This window comes from Boleophthalmus pectinirostris, unplaced genomic scaffold (genome assembly GCF_026225935.1).
Source record: "Boleophthalmus pectinirostris isolate CB_2022bp ecotype Guang Dong unplaced genomic scaffold, ASM2622593v1 HiC_scaffold_17, whole genome shotgun sequence".
In the NCBI taxonomy this organism is placed as follows: Eukaryota; Metazoa; Chordata; class Actinopteri; order Gobiiformes; family Gobiidae; genus Boleophthalmus; species Boleophthalmus pectinirostris.
Genome location: NW_026571115.1, coordinates 35,327,432 through 35,348,983, shown reverse-complemented (window position 1 = coordinate 35,348,983; position 21,552 = coordinate 35,327,432). Strand labels below are relative to the sequence as shown.

The 21,552-nt window shown below is 42.3% G+C and overlaps 2 protein-coding genes across 5 annotated transcripts in view; both read left to right on the top strand.

Annotated features, from left to right (window-relative positions):
* The first annotated feature begins 245 nt into the window (after positions 1–245).
* The window catches only part of hoxb3a (homeobox B3a), a 251,170-nt gene continuing 229,863 nt past the window's right edge, over positions 246–21,552 (top strand). For 3 of the 4 annotated variants that reach the window (XM_055153005.1, XM_055153006.1, XM_020925418.2), the window contains exon 1: positions 246–470. The gene's annotated coding sequence lies outside the window, so the exon portion shown is untranslated. Of the gene's footprint in view, positions 471–2,668; positions 2,755–21,552 lie in introns of those variants that run through there. The other variant, XM_055153003.1, reaches the window with a different exon arrangement.
* On the top strand, positions 12,558–15,707 carry LOC110160736 (homeobox protein Hox-B6a-like). Its single transcript, XM_020925411.2, has 2 exons — positions 12,558–13,062; positions 14,851–15,707. Exons 1-2 carry the CDS (start codon positions 12,558–12,560, stop codon positions 15,111–15,113), a joined length of 768 nt encoding a protein of 255 aa, XP_020781070.1. The 3' UTR covers positions 15,114–15,707.

Below are 21,552 nucleotides of genomic sequence, written 5' to 3'. Positions count from 1 at the left end.
CCTGCCGGGTCTCGGTGCGCTCCCGTCGGCGTCCGAGCACCGACGCAGCCGCTCATTAACTGGACTTAACGGAGGAGCGGCGCGGAGCTCGAGAGACATGGCACCCTCCTCCTCCGCTCCCCCTCCTCCTCTTCCTCCTTTCCTTCAGTCTTCTTCTTCTTCTTCCCTTGATCTTCCAGCCAACAGGCGGGCGAGACGCGCGTGTACCCAACCCGGAACACGACGCGAGAGCCGGGCGGGCAGGCGGCGGAGGACGGTGCCCCGTGCGCGCGGCGTGTTTGTGGAACGCGTCGAGGGGCGGTGATGATGGCGGATGCGGCTGTTTTGACGCCTGCACGACAACGCCTCCTCCTCCGCTCCTCTCGTCTTCCGCCGCTCATCCATCTCTCCCACCCTCCCTCCATCCCATCCCTCCATCCATCCCCGCCAAGCCGCCTCTCAGCGCTCCTCTGACGGATTATCAACACTCGGTAAGTGCGCTCCTCTTCTTGCCCGTTGTGGTGTTATCAAGCAGCCGGGGAGATGAAAGCGTTCCCCGGGATTAGGCTGCGTCCGGGTGCGGGTGTGATAGATGACGCGCAGACGCTCTGAGTGTACCGGGATTAACCGCGCGTCTCCACGGAGCAGCCACGCCGGGTTGGAATCCGGAAGGCTGGGCTCGGGCTCGGCTCATGTGTTGTTGCCCCGAGGAAGTAGATGGAGCGCGTAAAGAGGGAGGAGAGAGCGGGTCCATTAGCGGACTTTTGATGTCAGGTGCGAAACTTTGCGTCTTTTTCTTGGTTAAGTGCAACAGGACAAATTGTGTTACATGGTGCGGGGTTTTAAATGAGTTGGTTGTTTGGACTGGAGAGAGTTATGGTGTGAAATGCACGAAACACAATTGAACAGTTCATTTAAAAAAAACAATCGAAAGCTTTGAGTTTGATGTTGGTACAGCAATGTTTTCAAAAGCCTAATCTGTTTTTATTCCACCCCTCATTAATAAAATCCACTGTATATTTTTGTCATTGATAATATCTGAATTGTGAGGCTGTTTTTTGGACCAATTCTTAAGCAGAGGTAACATTTGTGTTCCTGCAAATGAACTCTTCAATTGAAACACTAAAGACGTTTTGTTGGATATGATCACGTTTCTGTGCGTAAAAGTTAATCTCTCATCGTAGTTCTAATTGCGTTTGGGGCGAAAACAATGAATGTGTTGAAAATACAGTAATTAAAATGTGGGAACTTGGGAACAATGGGGAGCTTTGTGCGCTTTATGCTTGTGAAGGTTGCGATGCTAAGAATGGGTGGATTGTTGTTTGGGTTTTTTTTTATTTTTTTGTTTTTTAATCGTTGGCACAAATGAATGAGAGATTTTTGTAACTGGTTGTCGGCTTATATGGGATTCACAATTTGCACGATATGTTGTTTACACTTGTGTTTAAGGTTTGTTGTGGTGTGGGTGCAGACAGACGCACCAACACACTGAATGAATGAATGAATGGAAATTATAACTCTACCACTTTTACGCACACGGAAATTGTTTGTATTTTTAACCCTGCTATGTTATTATGTTATTGTTTTTCTTTATATCTATATTTTTTTTACTTTTTCTCATAAATTTCTCACATCTTTTGTTTACTTCTAGATAATATGAGTATTGTATTTGCAGATAATGTGTATTAATACTATACGGGTGCTGGTAATATTTTGCGTAAATGGATGGTGACCATACATTTGTGTAAGGTTTTTTGTTATATTTTAGTCATAATTTTACAAAATTTCAGCATAATTAGATTCCTTTCCAGTCCATATTACTGTGTATTCAGTGTGGTGTTGATAAATATGATGTTATCTGATGTTTATGGAAAATGTGTTTAGTGGAAGAAGAGCTGGCTGATAAATAATATTATATTTAAAATACTTTTGTGGACGTTTTTGCTGGTTGTTTTGGCACATCTTGCGTTTTTGCTGGTTGTTTTGGCACATCTTGCGTTTTTGCTGGTTGTTTTGGCACATCTTGACGCACAACCTCTCTGTGTCTGTGTAGCAACTCTGGTTTTACGCACGACACCTCTCCATATCTGCTTTGGTGTATTTTTACGCACAGCTCCACAACAGTTCTGTGTCTGTTTTTACGCACGGCCCTTCTTCTTCTCCTTGTCTCTCGCACTTCCAGATGTCATTGGAAGCTTCCCCGTGACTCTTCCTTATTTTCTTAGTGTCTGTTTTGGTGTGTGTGCGTGTACGTGTGCGCGCGTATGTGTGTGTTTGTGTGTGTGTGTGTGTGTGTGTGTTTGTATGTATGTGTGTGTGTGCGTAAAGCCAACCCAGGAATGTTGTTTCCACTGCGCTCCGTGCGTCCGGCCCACTTTTATGACTTTTGCTTCCCTTCTGATTTCCTCCCCGCGGCTGCTGCTATGGCCCCCCACTCTCTCCACTCTTTCTTAGAGCTAACAGCCACCGCCCTGCCCCCCCTCATCTCCTCCTCTCCTCTTCTCCTCACCTCCACCACCAACCCTCACCTCTACAACCACCACTGCTACCACCACCACCACCAGACCCCCCTCCTCTCCCCTCCACTCCCCTCTCCCCTCCTCGCATCCATCTGTCTGTCTGCTCGCTTGTAGCCTACACAATTTGTTACCTTCTCAAATATCAAACAGCCAGACACATTCACACTTTTGGGGATTCCCGACAAAAGACGCGCACTTGGAGCAGATACGAACCGACATCCCCCCCTCGTTTTCCCCTCACCGTTTTTACACCTAAGTAAGTCCAATATTATCAAATCCTAATTGACTGTTTACGGGCTGGTTTTGATGGATGTATTGTGGATTATTACGCGCGTAAAAGTGACAGCGCGCACTGAAAAGTAGCCGGTAGCGTGTTGACATTCCAACGCGTAAAGTAGAGCAGCAGCGATTTGTCAAACCTATTTCTTGCACAGTGTCCACGCGTAAACGTTGTGGAGATACTTTTCTTTTTTTTCCCCCTTTTTTTTTTTTTTTGAGAATATGGGCTGATTTATTCCATGGTTGTGCTTCCTTATAAAAATACAAATCAAAATATTTACAATTACGCGTGGAAGCTAACCCGCGCTCCATTCATCTTGATGGGAAACATATGATGCTAAGCGCTGGTAGTTAACGGTGCTGTCTGTGGCCGGGGCTGTCAGCGCCAGTTAAGTCATACCACATTACGAGGACGTTGTGCGGTCCATACTTCCTCTTCTGGAGCGCTCGTCTTTGCGTCTGGCATTAGCGCGGCTTTTCACTGCGCGACTAGAAATCAATATCGGACTATTTACATGGTTACAAAGGAGGAAAAACAGCTATGGAGATCATTTGTTCCGCAGGCGCTGGTGAGGGCTTTTAATCCTGGCGCGCGGCTATTAAACGTGCATTATAAACGTGCATTATAGACGTAATTCTCCCGTTTCATGTTTGGAATAGTTGGTGGTTGTTTTGAAATTGTAAAGGAGACAAAAGGCAGAGACGTCCAGGCGAGACAAGTTTATTGGAAATATTTGGTAATGCGCACTTACAGATCCGCACAGAACACGGATTACAGACAAAACAACAATGTAAATACGAGATAAGACACTTTTCAGCAACTATTACGTGTTACAAGTGCATGCAGTACAAAATAGAGTGCGTTTATTTAGCTTTTATTGATAAGAATTGCCATCTGAAATATTAGGCCTATGTCTAGTGTCACAAAAATAATAGGTCCAATAGAAAAATATAAAAAATAAAAACTATAAAACTATTTAAATAATACCAATAAAAAATAAAATAAAATACAATTAAAAACAGATTACAACAGATTTACAAGAAATAATACAAAATAATAATCATAATAAAAATAAATAATTAATTCCATATATTATTAAATTCGGAGTAAAATTTCGGCACACTGTTTTCTTCGTTAAGAAAATCGACGCGATAAAAGTTAAACTACAATTTTGAATTTGCAAAACTTTATTAATTTTGATTTAATATAGATTTTATTTTAGAATAAATTTTGAAACACGCCAGATTATCGAGGTCATGTTCATTTAATAGAAACACGAAGAAGATTTAAACATTGGAATAAAACTTTTTACAAATTAAAATCAAATTATACAAAGTTGGATTGTGCGTTTTACAATTTTTTGATATTTTTGCAATTTAGTTTACAAAATCCAGACTCATATCTTAAATTATAACCATATTCTTAAATGCATTTTTGTAGGCCTGTCTAATAATCTCTAATAATAATAATAATAATAGAGTTTGCGTTTTGGGCACGTTTGCGCACGTTTTTCTACTTTTACGCACTAAGTTTCCAGACTTGTAAAGCAGACAGTATTTTTCAGCGGTGCTCAGTGAGACTTTTACCCCCCTCTCCTCGCTCTGCTCCCGGCTTCCTCCGCGCTACAGCCCAGACCACCACCTGCGCGAGGCTCTGGTGCCATCTAGCGACCAGTTTGTGGCAGTACCCAACTCTTTACTGTAGTGTGTTTGTGTACTACTGTTTACCCAGTGTTTAAATCCAACTAAATATGTTTTAAAAATCGAAAATTTATCAAAACAATAAAATAATATTCTTTTTGGAGACTATGTCCTTGTGCGTAAAACCGTGCGTAAAACCAAACCCGTTCCTTTGCAGCGCTACGACCACCACAGTTACACTTCTATGCACTTTTTTACGCGCGCGCCCCCCGGATTTTGTGCACACACACATGCACGCGCGCTAGCTCGCCCCCGACCCTCGTGCACGCCGCTGCTGCTCTTGCGGGGGCGTGCATTTCATTGTGTCTCCGCTCGGGGCAGATTTGTGGCTGTGGCCGGGGAGGAGGCGAGGGGAGCGGGGAGCGCGCGGTTGTTGTGTTCGGTGTCCAAATGTGTCCGAGGCCCCGCGAATGAGGCGTGGAGAAAGAAGACGGTTGTGCGCGTAACTGTGCCAAAAGTGCCATGTGTTGGAGAGAGAGGGGGCGGGGAGGGACTGGTTATAACTGTTTTTTGCTTTGTGAGGGTCGTACGCGCACTGCAAAAAAAAAAAAGGAAAGAAAAGAAAAGTTGAATCATTTTCTGAAAACTGAACATGTGTTGGAGACATGTGTTGACAAGTTATGATGAATCAGTAAAGTATAGGCCTGTATATTTTTTATTTTATTATGTATTTATTTATGTTACTTTCTGGTTTTCCATATACTTCTGGAACACAGTATCTAAAAGTCTAGAAATATTTGGAATAATTGACTTTTTTTTCGAATGGCAGATGATTTACGCGTAACTTTTCTGCTGCACGTCTCCATAAATTCAGGACCACCTTGGAAAAAAAAAAAAGTGTGTGTTTCTCATCTCGTGTGGCAAAATGCATAAATATAGAAGATGCATGTTGGTTGCTTTGCCTGGAATGTTCCACAGTAGAGCATTAAAAGCGTTGTTTGTTTTTAATGAATGCTCGAAAATGAAGCTTTAAAAAACGTGAATCCGCGCTGTGAACGGTGTGGCCCTGTCCACAGATCTGACCTATGACACGGCCTGGTGTTTGGAAGGCAATGCTGCTTCTAGAGGAAAGGAAAGGAGAGGAGAAAAGAACGAGTGAAGGAGGGAGAAGGAGGGAGAAGGAGGGAGGAGGGAGGAGGGAAAGAGCAGTGTTGAACCCAATGGAATTTATGACTCCTGAATCATCCGACATTCAACCCGCGTTCAGAATCCACTTCACAGCTCATGCAAATCAATACACACCACCCCAACCCCCTCTCTTCTCCCCTCTCTTCTCCTCTCTCTTTCCCTCTTTCTACCCTTCTTTTCTTCCCTTCTCTTTCCAGAAGGAGGGGCACGTGTTCATACGGGCCTATAGCTTTATGAATACATGAAAACTACAGCGAGGTTATTTTTACGCACAGCGGTTCAGGCCCGAGTGTATGGAAGCATTGCGTAAAATCTAACACCAAGTTTCCAAACGCGATCTGTATTTACGTCCTGGCGTTTGGAAGATGGTTGGACTTTTGTGAAATTATATAATGACCAAAAACAAAAAAAGCAAAACTGTCCTGGTATTAAGTAACAAACGGCCTGTTTTCAAACACTGGCGTGAGTTCACAGAAGTGGGTCATTAAAAGTCTTAACAAATGAGACAAATGAGTTAAGACTTATTTTATTGTGCAGAATAAAACGTCTTTTTTAATTAAAATATTACGTAAAATCATTGTTAACCAATTTTAGAGCAATTACACTGCAAAAAACTATAATGTAGTCAAGTTAAGATTACTTGAATGAAGAAAGTTTGAGTAAATTTCACTTGACGAGTTAAAATGATCTAAGACTTTTTATACTTAAAATATGAAAATACATCTTGATACACTTTTAAAAAAGAGACTAAATCGAATGTTGCTTGAGTTAAGAAAAACGTATTATTCCATTGAGGATAATTTGACTTGTCAAGTTGAATCTACTCTTAATTTAGATCATTTTAATTTAGCCAGATGTTGTTTTTTGTTTTTTACTAGTGCACAAAACTGACCAATGAACGCGTCCGTGCACTTACGTAAGGCTATATCTATTTTTTATTTGCTTTTTTAAGTTTACGTGGTCGTGAATAAACATTTTGTATTTATTTTAGACTTAATTCTCTCGTTTTAGCTGATATATTTGGCTACTTGTTGTTGACTTTGGCCAGTTTCGGTTTCGGGCGCACGCGGCCTTCCCGCGTGACGTGACGTGCCGTGCCCCGCGCGCTCTCGCCCTTTCTCGCGCCCTCTGTCTGCGTCCGCGTTAATGTTTGACCGTGAAGACTTTGGGCTGCGTTTGGAGAACTGTGACCCGGGGCTTGGAACCACGGCACCGTGAAGGGCGAGCGCTGGAGGCCGCTTCTGGAGCCCGGACGCACGGACACGCGGACACGGCTGCCCGCTCAGGCGATTACCTCCGCGGTTTAACATTAACTCCTGCACAGTGTTAATATTAACGAAGAATGAGCCGGTGTGATTTTACTTTAGAGTTTTTTATCATCTATTTGCTCCTCTAACGATCAATTCTTTTCAAATAATAGTTAAAATGTGCATTTATTACTACTACGCACACACTTTTTTGTTATCGTTCTTAAATATTTTCATCATTTTCAGATCTTCCACTAAATCAGAAACAACCTGACAGCTTTTCTTTGAGCCCAAAAAAAAAAAAAAAAAAAAAAAAAATCAAATCTCGTCTCGTCAAGTCTCGTCCATCACAATCAACGCGTTACAGTAAACCACGAAAATGACTTATCGATTTTAGTAGCAACAAAGTCGTAATATGAATCGACTTTATAATGAAAAACGGTTTATTTACAAATGTACTTCACCGCCTTAATAGCGTCATCCAAAACCGCAGACGCACGACGCGGATTAAGGTTATGGTCATTTATCATAATTCCGTTAAAGTTGAGAGAAAATAAAATAATATAAAACACCCCGGCGTGTACATTTCCGCGAGATAACAACGTGATTAAATAAACTTAACGATAATGGAGACTAAATGAGGCAGTATAGTTATTTACTGCTTTTTATCGTAGCCTATATGTGAGTAATAGTAAAGTAATATCTAAGAATTGTGTTTTGTGTTGGGATTTTTCTCCGCGCGGTTTCAAGTCAAAGGTCTATTTCTTGTTTTACGCGCGGTTTTTGACGTAAACAACAGTTGTAAAATTACACCACTTATTGGCTTAACACTTTAGAAGCGCCGCGGACACTTCATAATCGCACTTCCACTGCTAATAAAAGCGCTGCTGCTGCTGGTGGTGGTGGTGGAGGAGTCCGTGCGTAAAAAAAAAAAAAAAAAAAAAAAAAAAAAAAAAATCCCCCGGATGGACCCGGCCGTGCCAACTGTACAGCGCGTGTGAACAAAAGCGCACGGCATTTGTCCATGTGCTGTTTACGGCATCGCGACCATTCCTCGGACTTTACAAGGAGTCATAAACGGTCATAAAGCAATAAAAGTGGAGGAGGTGTGTGCCTATGTGTGTGTGTGTGTGTGAGAGTCATGTGCACGCGCATTCACAGTTCACACGCACGCACGTACACACACACACACAAAGTACAAAGAGAGAAGGTGCCATAAAAGTAGCCCTGACCGCAGCTCCACTCTTGGCCTCTTTTGTGCGCGCTGCTCTTTTTTCTGAGGACGCGCGGATTCTTGGAGTGCCTTTGCGCAAAAAAACACGTCTTTATTCACGACATGAAAGCGGAGAGTTTCCTGTTTAGCCTCGTATTATTCGTATTAGAATGAAAACACCATAATGACATATTTAACTTCCTGTTTTAGTAGTTGTGATGTTCCCCCCTTCAATGCTCTGTTTACGCAAGGATACGGCTAAACTCGCAACGCAACGTGCCCAAACCTGATTCGGAGTCTGCAAAAAGTTTTTATTCACTGTATTTAAAGTTTAATAGTTTGTGCTGTAACTAACTGCCGCTGTAGTTTTGTGCGTTTTTTTGTGCGTGCAGGTCCGCGCTTGTGTCTCTTTGCAGCGTACGTGGTGCGTAAAAACCTTTGATTACACTTTATGGCTACGAATTATTGTATCTGTGCCAAGTGCCACTTTAACCAAGAGGCTGCTAATTCAGTCTGGGCTTGTATCCCGTTACAGTAATGGCGGTGGTGGATTAAAATAGCTGTACAAAGTTAGTGTTATCAAAGTTATCCCAATAACTATTTGCGTAATTGTCGTTGACTTTAAGTTACTTTAAACTAGTTACTACGTACCCATGAATGAATACATAAACATTCTTATAATATTTGAGTATAATTTGTAATGATGAGACTAACTGTGTAATGATAATATAATAAAGTTTTGTTTTTATATGTTGAAATTAATCTAAGTTTGCTTTTATTCAGCTATAACTAAATGATAAAGCGACTAAAGTATTTTTTGGTGTTTTACGTAAATAAATTGTGGTAATATTCATTTTATTTTTTCACAAAGCTCAGTGTGAATTATTATAGCAGTTGTAGGAGTAATAATAGTAAAAGTATTAGTAGTAGTAGTTGTGTGTTTATGTAAATTTCTTATGGATTTGTCTTACTGTAACCATTTTATTTTAACCACTATTCATGCGTAAATTGTGCTACTGAAATGAGCAAAACTCCTTTTTTGTAATAATGAGAAGCAAAAGTACCTAAATCACGTAAACCAGACGTAAAACGCTGCCATGTTGGAGTGTGGTTTGACCCAAACTTTGACAGTACGCGCTCTGAGGACGCTCCCATGGCAGACGCGCGGGTAGATTCCAACACACGGTGCGTCACGGCGGCACATCTCACCACGTTCACCCATCCCGTCCACCCTGCAGCCACCGCGTCTGGTCTGGTCTGGAAACGCCGTTTGGTGCCGTTTGGGTTTCCTCTTCCTCCGACCTCCACCTGCAATAAAAGACAGCTTATGTAACTGTGAACAAAACCAGGGTTAGGTATAAATAGTCGGGTGAGACGTGTCTGCAGTTTGTCAGTCCAAGGTACACAACGCGTCTTTACGCACAAGTTGGCCTTTTGGTTTGGTTGGTTTGGACTTAAATTATGTGTGCTTTTTCAAATTAACATTAAGCCCAATTATCTGTACACTTTATTGTTCTATATTATGATGCACAATTGTATTTTATTTAAATTTTTTGGCCTATTTATTTTATTTATTTTAAATTTTTTAGTATCTATTATTAATTTATAGAACACTGTAACAGCTGCTGTGCTCAATTCTTGGATTAAATGCATTGTTTAATTATTATTTCATATTTATTACACAATTGTTGTCACCCACTTAAATGTTTTACTTGAGTTTTTTTTTGTTTTGAACATTGTCCAAGCTCAAAATTCAAGCGTGTTTTCTTCACCTTTTAATTAAAAGAGGGATTAAACATTTTTAAATATGCATTTTTCATGATTAATTACGTTTATTGGCATAATCTTGACCCTCATGACGTAATTTTAATTCAGTTTTTAGTAATTAATTTAGTGTACGAGTCGTGCGTAAAAATAGTAACGCAATCGTCACGCAGTTTGTCAGGACGGCACTTACGGGCCTTATACCTGATTCATTTAAACCAGTGCGCAATTCAATACACACTTCCGCAGTCATAACAACCCGATCAGACTAAAGGGACCGCCACTAACTCTGGTTTAAGTGGCTTCAAGTGTTGACCGCGCGCGCACGTAAATCAAAACGGACGTAAATATGATGTGAATACGCGTTACCGTGCCAATGAGAGCGGGAGCGCGCGCGTCCTGGCCGAATGTCCCCCGGACCATTAATAATTAAACCCCCCGGCCCTGTCCAACACAATGCCGCCGCTTCCCGTTCCCAGCAGGCGCAGAGGAAACGCCGCGTCCTGCCTGTCCAGCCTCTCCTGCCCGGGGTAAGAGCGCGCACACCGGGCCGGAGAGAGGCGAGGGGAAGCGGGGGTCAAAACCGAGAGTCCCGTCCCGAGCAAAGATCCCACTTCTGTCTGTCTGGGAGCCTCGGGATGCGCATAAAACTTATCATCTGTCTCTCAACGGTGTTACTTTGGGCAGAGCTCCGATGGGGGGAGGAGAGGAGAGAGGGAACGCTAAAGTTAAAGTAAAAATAGCGTCATTGTGCTTAGCTCCGCGTGTGTGTGTGTGTGTCTCTGTGTCTGTGTATGTGTGTGTGTGTGTGCGTGTGAGTTCTTTAGCCGGCCCGGAGAGCAGCCTGTGGGGGACTGGCTGACACTATTTATGGCTGTGGTTACTTTACGACCTCCGCGACAAGTATTCGAGTTTGGGCGCCCGGATGGGAAGAGAAACAGGCCCGGCTCGCTTCACACTCCGCGCTCCTCGTGTCCGCGGTTATAATAGTCCTCCGTGCGTCTTTGCGCGTTTTATGTGCACAAGTTAGTGACTGTAAAATCTGTTATGAACTTGTGCGTACAGACCGAGAGCTTTCTGTAGTTGTACGAGCTTCAAATCTGGCAAAACGTGTGTTAGAAAAATGACTTGTGAATAATAACACACATGTTAGAATATATTTTTGCTTAAATTGTAAGAACACTAGAACATGTTTTAGATTTATGCACGGCTCTAGCATTTTATTACATGCATAATTAATTATACATTTCTTAGCTTAACATAAATATCATGAATTATGGTCAGTTAATTTGCCTGCAATCTTAATACTTGCTCTTTCCAATAAGTTGTAATAGATTTAGTCTTTGAAACCTGAGAGAGGCACAAATAGAAACGCTCTGTGGCGGTGCGCGTTCGTGAGTCGTATTTCCATACGTGTGTGAGTCTGAATGTTGTGAATGATAAATACATACACAGTATAAAGCTAATCCTTCCGTCTGCGCAGTATTTGGGCTGGCAGGCCACACGTGCGCGCGCACACACACAGGTTCTACTCCGTGAGTCGTGCGTCAGGCTGTAATCAGCGCCAACAGCAGAAGGACTTGAGTCTTTCTTTATTTCTTTCCGGAGCCTAATCAGTGTCACACGCGGACACAATCATACTTCACACGAGTCTTTACTGTTTATACACATGCACGAGCACGCGCACGCTCACCTGGACAGCGTTAGCAATTCATTACTCCATATCACCTGACACTGTACCATTAGCCTACTTCTTTAATAGAATAAAGAGGAGTAAAAGTGAATGCAGTGTGTGCCGGAGTGGCACGGTCTGTGCGTAAAAGCGCACAGTCTGGTGCCTGTTTATTACCACACAACCAAACGCTCACACACCTCCATTACACCCGCTATAGTCCACATGATGTTGTGTTTCTGCTCCCCTCCCCGCGCGCTCCAGACACCAACACACATGAATGGTGCGCGCGCCAGTGTCTGATTTACGCTCTCCAAACTCATTTTAATGCGCTTGCTTTATCTGCAAAGCGGGACCGGGAATATGCTTTATTATCCGCTCGCCTCTCGCCGCGCAGCGGCACAGCCCCTACGGGCGGGAGCGCTCTGGAGCGTGAACGCGCCGCGGCTTGTTATGGTCCGAACAGACGGAGCCAGAATCACTTAAGGCGCGCTCAGGAGCCCAATCTCTCCAACCGGAGGAGATTAGAAAAGAGATTGGATGAGAATTAGAAAGAGGTAGAGGGTAGAGGAGAGGCAAAGGAAAATAGACAGGAGGGGGGTCTGGGAACCCCCCTCCTCTTCCTCTTCTTCCTCCTCTTCCTCCTCTCGCAGCGAAAGGAAAGGAGAAAACGAATGCCAGGCACGGGGCGTTCTCATTGGTCAGCGCGGGGTCAGCTGGTGTGTGCCTCTCACATGCCCCCCGCCTCTCACACGCGCGCACACGCACACACACGCACACATGCACGCGCGCCCCGCTCTCTCTCCTGTCCCACACTGGCACTCCGCCACCCTGCCCCCTCTGCTGCTCCGATCTGAGATAAACTAAGTGATAGCAGCGCAGTCGGACTGGCGGCTATAAAACACAACAAATCATAAGTGCGGCAGGGGCACGAGCACGGGAGGAGACGTTAGCCGTTAGCAGTTAGCCTAACACTCCTCCTCCTTCTTCTTCTTCTGTGGGAGCTCTGGTTGTGTCCCGTGCCCTCCTGTCCCCTCTCCTCTCTCCACTTCTCCATGAGTTCCTATTTTGTCAACTCCTCGTTCCCGGTGTCTCTGCCGGGGACGGGCGGGGGAGGCCAGGCAGCTGCCGCGGAGTCGTTCCTGGGTCAGATTCCGCTTTACTCCTCCGGCTACGCGGCAGACCCGCTCCGGCACTACCCCGGGGCGGCGGTGGCGTATGGAAGCAGCCAGGACAAACCGTACGCCGCGTCTCCGTACTATCAGCAGAACGGTGCATACGCAGGACACCGGGCGGCGGGGGCGGCTGTCGGGGTCGGGGGCGCGAGCGGAGCCTCCGCCTGTGACTATGCCACAGCGGCAGCGGCGGCGGCGGCGGCGTGCGGGTTTTACCGGGATAAGGAGCCGTGCAGCCTGGAGGAGCAGCTGCTGCAGGACGGGGTGCACCGGAAAGTGGAGTGCGCGGGGCTCAGCGCCAAAGGGCTGTTCGGAGAGCTGGAGGAGAAGCCGTCGGCGTCAGCCCCCATCTACCCCTGGATGCAGCGCATGAACGCGTGTAACGGTAAGACTCTTCCTGCTTTTTGCATATTTTATGATCCGCTCATAAAAGTGACGTGTGTTTCCTGTGTCCGCCGCTCCGTGGGGCCGTTTATGGTCCCGTTTGTGGCCGTGTCATGTGCGCTGCTTTATGGAGCGCCATAAAGCGCGTTTGTTTGGCTCCGCTCCTGTTTCGCTCTTACTGTACGTGACCCGCTGACCGCAGAGGAAGAGCCTGTCACACTGTGTTTGCACAAAACACGGAGCAGATAGGAAGCTGATAAGGACGCTCCTGACCGCGCTCTGTCACTGAGTGGACCTTTAGTGATTCTAACGGGACACACGCGGATAACACGGCTCTTCTTGTAAACTTGGGGCGGTTATCTGCTAACCCCTTACAGATTAGATACTGTGCACATCAGAGCGCTTTCTCAGTGAAGAATGAGCCCCACAGACACAGACCAGCGCGGAACACTGCGGCTTTATGTTGATGTTTAACAGAGAAGGAGCTGTGCGCTGAGTAATGGTGGCCGCGGACTACTGTAGCCAGAGCCCGGAGCACACCGCGCGGTGACAGATGAGGTGGGAACAGCAGCGAAGAGCAGACATATCTGAGGGACACATCAGAGCAAGAAAAGGGCCCGGAGATGGATCTGGGCAGAGGCGCGCACAGCCCCGTGCTCCTCCATAATCCGCTTTGGCTCGCTCTTTATTTATGCACTCAGAAAAGCTGTGGTTTCCATCCAGCTCTCCTCCAGATCAATACACAATGTGGAGCTGCCAGAGTGACAACACCGCGATTTGTTTACCACCGGGGGCCAAAGTACTGTTAGCGGGTATCAGAGTGCAGAGAGGGGGGAAGCTGATCCACAGCACCCGGGGAAAACCCTCTGAAATATCAGCAGGACGCTCAGTCATATTCTTCTTATTATCCAGTCAGAGAAGAAAAAGTGGAACAAGGCGACACTGTGTGCACAGCTCAATGGTGGTATTCAGACAATATTAAACCCACCATTTGATGTGTGTCTGAAAACTATCGTGACGTTTAATCAAACTTGTGTTGTTATTTCGCTTTGGTCACACATAATATTAAAATACAACCTGTGCGTAAAGTTGCTCCAAACTCACCAGGACGCATAGGAACGCTTAAATCAAAGACAAATCAGTGAAGACAGCTTTATTCCTTCAAGTATGTTTTGCGATGCCTTTGTGTGCGCTCTGTGCTCTTATGATTTATGAGCAGATTCGTGCGTAAAAGCTGTACCTTTGTGCCAAACTGTGTAACAGTTTTGTATTGGCGATTCCTTTGTGTTTTCTTGGTGCGTAAATCAAACAGACTCCAAACACAAACGCCAACATGGACAAATTGTGTTCATTGTTGGTGCGTATAGTGCGTAAAATAGCCTATAGAAAATTACAACAACATAACTATTAATAATAACATTTATAAAAACGTTTAAAGTGATTTCACCAACAACACACATCTGCAGGAGTCCATGAAAAACAAATGTCATGTAATGTAAATACTGAAGCTTTTGCCTGGTAACCTCACGCACTGCTAAACCATTTTACGCACAGTGTTCTGATAGAAAACAAGTCGTCAGTTCTTTAAAAGTTACTACTGACGACCTCCTCATATGAAAATGTTCTTAACCTACACACAGTTTCATTCCTTCAGAGTGTAGAAGGCTGTAAATACACGTATAGCTCTGAGTGTGTTTTCAGTGTAGCGCATGTTGATCATTTGTCCTACATGTGCCATTCAGTGCGCCTCCGTGAGTTGACGTGTAACCCTATCTGCGCTCCTCCTCAGGGACCTTCGGCAGCCCGGGGAGGCGCGGGCGGCAGACGTACACGCGCTACCAGACGCTCGAGCTGGAGAAGGAGTTCCACTTCAACCGGTACCTGACGCGGAGACGGCGCATCGAGATCGCGCACGCCCTCTGCCTCACGGAGCGCCAAATCAAGATCTGGTTCCAAAACCGGCGGATGAAGTGGAAGAAGGAAAACAAACTGATCAACTCGTCTTCTTCCAACGCGGACGGAGACGAGCTGGAGGAGAAACGGTCGGAGTGAGAACCCGACGCAGGGGACACGGACACGTACGGACTCGCGGACGTTAAGTGACAAGGGTGCAAAAGACATCCGTGTTAACTTTTTTTTTTCTGGGAGTTTTACGCGACTCCGCTCCAAACCACGAGGATCTGCCACCAACGTCCCACGCAAATGTACTGTATCCGCCCTATCTCTCTCCGTGTGTGGTCTATGATACAGTAATAACACAGTAACTATAGCACTCCCGGGATGAGCCACGTGACTGCTGCGAGGAGAGGAGAGACGCACGCGATTAGAATTACAATTGGGACAAGTGTGTTAAAAGCCATTACGCAACCCCTCCCCACACTTGTTTTAAGAAGAAGCAAACGATGACGCATTCCTAAACTTAGTCGTATTAGTACTTGTTGTCCGCACTTGTTGAGAAAAAAAAGAGAAAAAGAAAAAAACTTAAAATATTTAGGGAAATTCCTTTTTGTTTTGTGTAAATATTAGAATTGTGCTGAGGTCGATTCGATTCGGAGCGAGCGCGCGGCCACGTAAAGGCGCGTTGATGTCATTGGGCCAAGGACGAACGTGCGTCTCCCCCCAAATAAAACTACCTAAAGCGTTCAGGACTTGTGTATTTAAAAAGATTTTTACATTGTTCGTTTAGATTAGTGTTTCTGTCCAGTACAACGTATACTACCTATGACAAGTGTTCAATAAATTGTAAAGCACTGTACCATAACTCTGGTTTACGTCTAATTTATGCTTTATTTTAGCTTGGTTTTAATCAATTTCATGTTCTATGATTATGCAAATTACGTAAAAAAATAATGTCTAAGTTGCTAGAAAGTCATCTGTGCACTAATGTGTGTGTCTAAATCCATAATTTTGCTTGGTCACGCCAGTTTGGATCGTGCGTAAAAGCGCGTAAATAGAAAGCGATGGATAAAAAATTACACTTATTAACTTAAAATTTATGGGTTTCCAACTCGCAAAAAAAAAGTCTACGCACCATAAGTTGAAAGTTAACATATTGTTGCGCACGGGGAATGCCAGAAGCGCGCGCGGTGATAGCAGTAATTCTGTATATGTGTGGGCTGGGACGTGCGCTCTTTATTTGGTGATTTACGAGCTAAACCTTTACGCGTTTACATATCGCGTCTAAATCACGTCTTAAAACAAGTGATTTCACATAAAAGTCGAGCGTCAGACGTAAAACAACAATTTAAAGCTGAGGAGAGCGTGATTATGGAGTGTATGTGCTTTGTCCATATTATAATGTTTAATGTATCGGCTGAGTTACGCGCCCGGATTAAGTTACGTTATCCCAAATGTACGTTATGTTACTGAAAACCAGAATTAGAACTTAAGACACGTTTTATTTCAGCTTTTTATTGAAAATATCGATTCCCTTAACATACTTTTTAAGTCTGATTACATTAAGATGAACGTATTCATTAACGCAACCAAATGATGTCACCGTTTGTTTTGTTTTGCTTTTGGGCAACTTCCGGAAATATTGTAAACACACCAAGACGGAATGTATCGATTATTTTTACGTTTACGATTGTAGAATAGTTTTAGCCCGATTAAGTTAAGTTAAAGTATGCCCAAAGGAAAAGGACATGGAATCGTTTTAGTCCGGTTACGTTAAGACAAATGTACGCACTTCGGTTATCACGTAAAACCAAATCGTTTGACACTTTTGTCGACTTTTAAAATACCGAATACAGAAAAAGACCGAAAATATTGATTATGTTTACGCACGCTGGAGAAAATACATTATTTGAAAAGTTTTAACCTGATTAGATTAACCTTAAAGCGTCAAATAATTTTCATTTTTATGCCGAACGTTTTGGTAATAACATAAACTAAGAAAAAAACTATTATCGGTATGTACTTTCACGAAAAGAGACGGTTTAATGTCGTTTTAGCCTGATTAGATTAAGATAAATGCGTTCCACTGGCGCTAAATTTGTATAATCAATACAATATTTATGATTTTTTTTTGCATATATTTGAATATTTTATGCAGATTAAGAATTACAATGTTTATTATCTTCATATACGTTTGAGGAAAAACTTTGCAGAATATTTTTAGCCTGACTGGATTCTGATTAAGATAAACATACGTTATATAAATTTATATTCTCAAATTAGTTCAGTTTGATCAACTTTTGGGATTCTCGTTGCATATTCAGACTGAAAATATTCATAGTTTTACGTTGGATTTTAAGGAAAGAGAATGAGTTTCAGTTTACGTTTATATGGACTTGAATTTTGTTCACAGTTTAAGATGGAAAATCTTGAATATTTTTCCAAAATTTTAAGTGAATTTACTGTTGAATAGTTTTGATCTTGATTCGATTGAGTTAAAAGCATTAACCACATCATTTAGTTTGTGTTTTGAGTTGGTTGAGTGTTTGTAGTAGTTCATGCACACTTTAAGATGGAAAATCTTGAATATTTTAATACAATTTTAGGTGAATTTTATGTTAAATTGTTTTTATTTTGAGTTGAATGAGCTAAACGTATTCACTTGTATAAACAACATCATTTAGTTTGAGTTAGTTTGAGTTTTTGTACTATTTCGTACACACTTTAAGACTGAAAATCTTGAATATTTTTACAAAATTTTAAGTGAATTTACTGTTGAATAGTTTGTTTTTGTTATCTTGATTCGATTGAGGTAAACGCATTCGCTTGTATAAACCACATCATTTAGTTTGAGTTTCTGTGCTATTTTGGACACACTTTAGGACTAAAAATCTTGAATATTTTTACAAAATTTTAAGTAAATTTAGTGTTGAATAGTTTGTATCTTGACTCAACTGAGCTAAATGCTTTAACCACATCATTTAGTTTGAGTTTTGAGTCAGTTTGAGTGTTTGTAGGATTTCCGGACACACTTCAAGACGGAAAATCTTGAATATTTTAACACAATTTTAAGTGAATTTAGAGTTGAATAGTTTTTGGTTTTTTTTATCTTGTTTCGATTGAGCTAAACGCATTCGCTTGTATAAACAACATCATTTAGTTTGAGTTAGTTTGAGTTTTTGTACTATTTCATACACACTTTAAGACTGAAAATCTTGAATATTTTTACAAAATTTTAAGTGAATTTATTGTCGAATAGTTTGTATGTTGTTTCAACTGAGCAAAATTCATTTGCTTGTATTAACATCAATTAGTCTGAGTTAGTTTGAGTTTTTATAGTATTTTGTACACACTTTAAGATGGACAATCTTGAATATTTTAACAAAATTTTAAATGAATTTACTGTTGAATACTTTTTATCTTGTTTCGATTGAGCTAAATGCATTAACCAGATCATTTAGTTTGAGTTTGTTTACGTTTTTGTAACACTTCATACACACTTTAGGACTGAAAATCTTCAATATTTGTACTTAATTTTAAGTGAATTTATTGTTAATAGTTTGTATCTTCCTTCGATTGAGCTAAATGTATTTGCGTGTACTAACCACATCATTTAGTTTGAGTTAGTTTGTAGGATTTCTTACGACTGAAAATCTTGAATATTTTTTTTCAGAATTTTAAGGGAATTTATTGCTGAACAGTTTGCATTTAGCTCAGTCGAATCAAGATACATTCGCTTATATTAACCACTTCATTTAATTTGAGTTTTTGGAGGATTTTGTACACACTTTAACACTGAAAATCGTGAATAATTTAAGGTAATTTTAAGTATATTTAGTGTTGAATAGTTTTAACCTGTTTAGATGTTAAATTGATCAACTTTTATTAATTTATGCAGTCAAAAAATGTCAGTTTTTGTCGATTTTTGGGAATACGTATCCAGATTAACACTCGACGTAGTTATTTTTATAGGCCTACTTTAAAGATAATAGTTTTAGATTAGATTAAGTGTAAATATATTAAGTTGTTTTAACCGAAGTGATTCATATTTTTGTCCACCTTTGAATACCGTAGTAGATTAAGACCAAATCGTAAAATCAGTGTTGAACTCGGCGCGTGCGTACCGTGATTTACGGACTATTTTAACAACCTCTCCGAGCATCATAAACCTCTTCCCCTCGTAACTTGTGCAACATTACGCACGTGCATATTTACGGCTCGCGAGGTTGAATCCGTGAACCGAGGCTCATGCGCACGAGCCTGTAAGGTCCAGATCGGGAGCGCGCCTCGACTCCGCGCGGGCTAATTGATGATCCGGAGAGGAGAAGAGGAGGAAGAGGGGGGTTCCCGAGGCGGAGAAAGTTGACCTGTCCCTCCAGTCCTCCAGACGCGTCACCCCACCACCACCCCTTACTCTTACTCTCAGAGGCTCGCGCGCACTCGAGCCCAGACAAAGTGGACAATGCGCCGTGACCTTTTGAACCCGCCGTGTCCCCTGAGTGACCGCGCGTTCGATTTCCTCCACCGGCGCAGCAGCCACTTTACGCGCGGCGATAGGAACAACATTACGGACACGAGGCGCGCGCTAATGCACCCGATGCTTATTATATGCAAAGCTGATCTGATTAGGTCTGATGGAGGGGCTCGCGCGCGGTAATTAACCCGCGATGCTTTTAAATTCATTTTTCATATGCCGGGAAATTACGCGCAAGAATAACGCGATATTTTGGATGTGCGTAAATGTCCCAAATCTTCTATTCCATTTCACTTAGCGCGCTCGGGTTTCTGGTCACGTTAATATTAGCAGCTGATGATATTATAACGTAGGGAGAGACGCGGAGACGTGCGCGCAATCGACGTAATTTGCATTGAAACGATCCTATATACAGAGATGCCGTATACGCGCCTGTCCCTCATTTGGAAACCGACGCGTAATTTTGCCCAACACCTGGCTGTTACGCGTTGATTTGTTAATTTAATGGCGAAGTACTGCTCTTGCATCGTGTGATTGTTGTATTTTTCATATTCTAGATTCATTATCCAGCGTGGTTATAGTTCGTGAACGGCGCGCGGGCCCTTTAAAGCACTTTTACGCGCGGACTAAAATATATGCGCATAGATTTTGATTTTGTCATAATATGGAGAAATAGTGACGCAAAAAAACTCAACCTGGCAACTTTCGACGGGGAAAACCCTTGGTAATCAACTAAAATATGGCACGTTTAGTATTTCGATTAACGTCATAATCGAATTGCAAACTGGAATTGCTCCAAAACGTCATGGCACAAACAAAAAACAAAAAACAAAGTATGGATTCTAAACTGGAAATATCGACTAAAATTCATCTTTGTGAACTGAAATGATGTTTGAAAGCCCAGTGGACAGAAAAAAGTCAGATTAGTGATTGCGCCCTCTTCTGGCAAATTAAAAACTCAACTTAATTTCACTCACAAAAGGCAAATTAAATGACGATTGATCAGAACGAGTCCGGTGAGGGTGTCTGAAAGCGCACCAGAGCACTACACACTCTACACACTTGGTTACGTTTTGTTTTGTTTTGTTTTTTTCAAATCTTGCACAATTTCTCAAAGGAAAACAACTCCGAGTGTGTTGTTATTGACCAACTACAGAGTTATAAACATGGTCACCATCACAAAAGAGTCAAAGTCCAACGGAGCTCCAACAAAACTTACATACTTGCTTTTGATTTACGTGAATTTCCGCTTAAAATGAAGGATTGCTTCTTGGCTTTGATTAGAGCTCGATCGATTTTTTGTTTTCATGACGGTACGATACCGATTTTGAAGAATCCGAGCCAGTTCTGTTTGTATTTTTGGGCCAATAGCGAGATAATTCCACACATTTTCAAGTTAAAGATCTATTTATTTATGGCATTTTCTGATTTGTTATGTCGTTTTCTCGTCACAAACTCGTCGTGTTTTGTTTCATTCACGGATGTTTAATTATCGCACAAACCCACGCACATCTACACCGAGTTCTTCTCTCAAACCGAAAAAACACTCTGTTCCAACTTGTGATGTCACATGGTGATAATACAAGAAGTGCTCCACTGTGTTTTTAAACTCCACGCACTTTGGATGAATGAATGAATGTTTATTCCGACAGTAATACACAGAACATAAATAAAAAATGTAAATACATAGATATAACACAAAAAGTAACTTTTTCTATTCTATAATAACAGGCTAAATAAATATTAAGCCAAATTTTTTTTGTGTCCAAAAAAGGAGTGGGAGGAAGTAAATACTTATTTAACCCCACCCCTTTTTTCTACTGTCCCAAATTAACAAAGAACACATATAGACTTCGAATTTTCTGTACAATAAAAACTATAATTGCACAGTACCTGCATTGCGTTACAAATCTAACAAACAACAACAAATATATATACGGATCAAATCATTTGGATCGTTTCAGCTCTGGAATCGCCCAATCTCTACTGAACTAACAGTAAACGGAGATGTTCACTTGAAAACTACCACGTCGTGACATCACAAGGTGGAAAAGCTGCAAAAAAACACAATTTAGTCAAGTTAAGACGACTTTAATTAAGAAAGTTTCATCGTGATTTGAG

Excerpts from the sequence above, each read along its gene's own strand:
- LOC110160736 (XM_020925411.2), top strand. The coding sequence starts at position 12,558 with ATGAGTTCCTATTTTGTCAACTCCTCGTTCCCGGTGTCTCTGCCGGGG. Across the intron at positions 13,063-14,850 it reads GCGCATGAACGCGTGTAACG|GGACCTTCGGCAGCCCGGGG; the intron begins GTAAGACTCTTC and ends GCTCCTCCTCAG.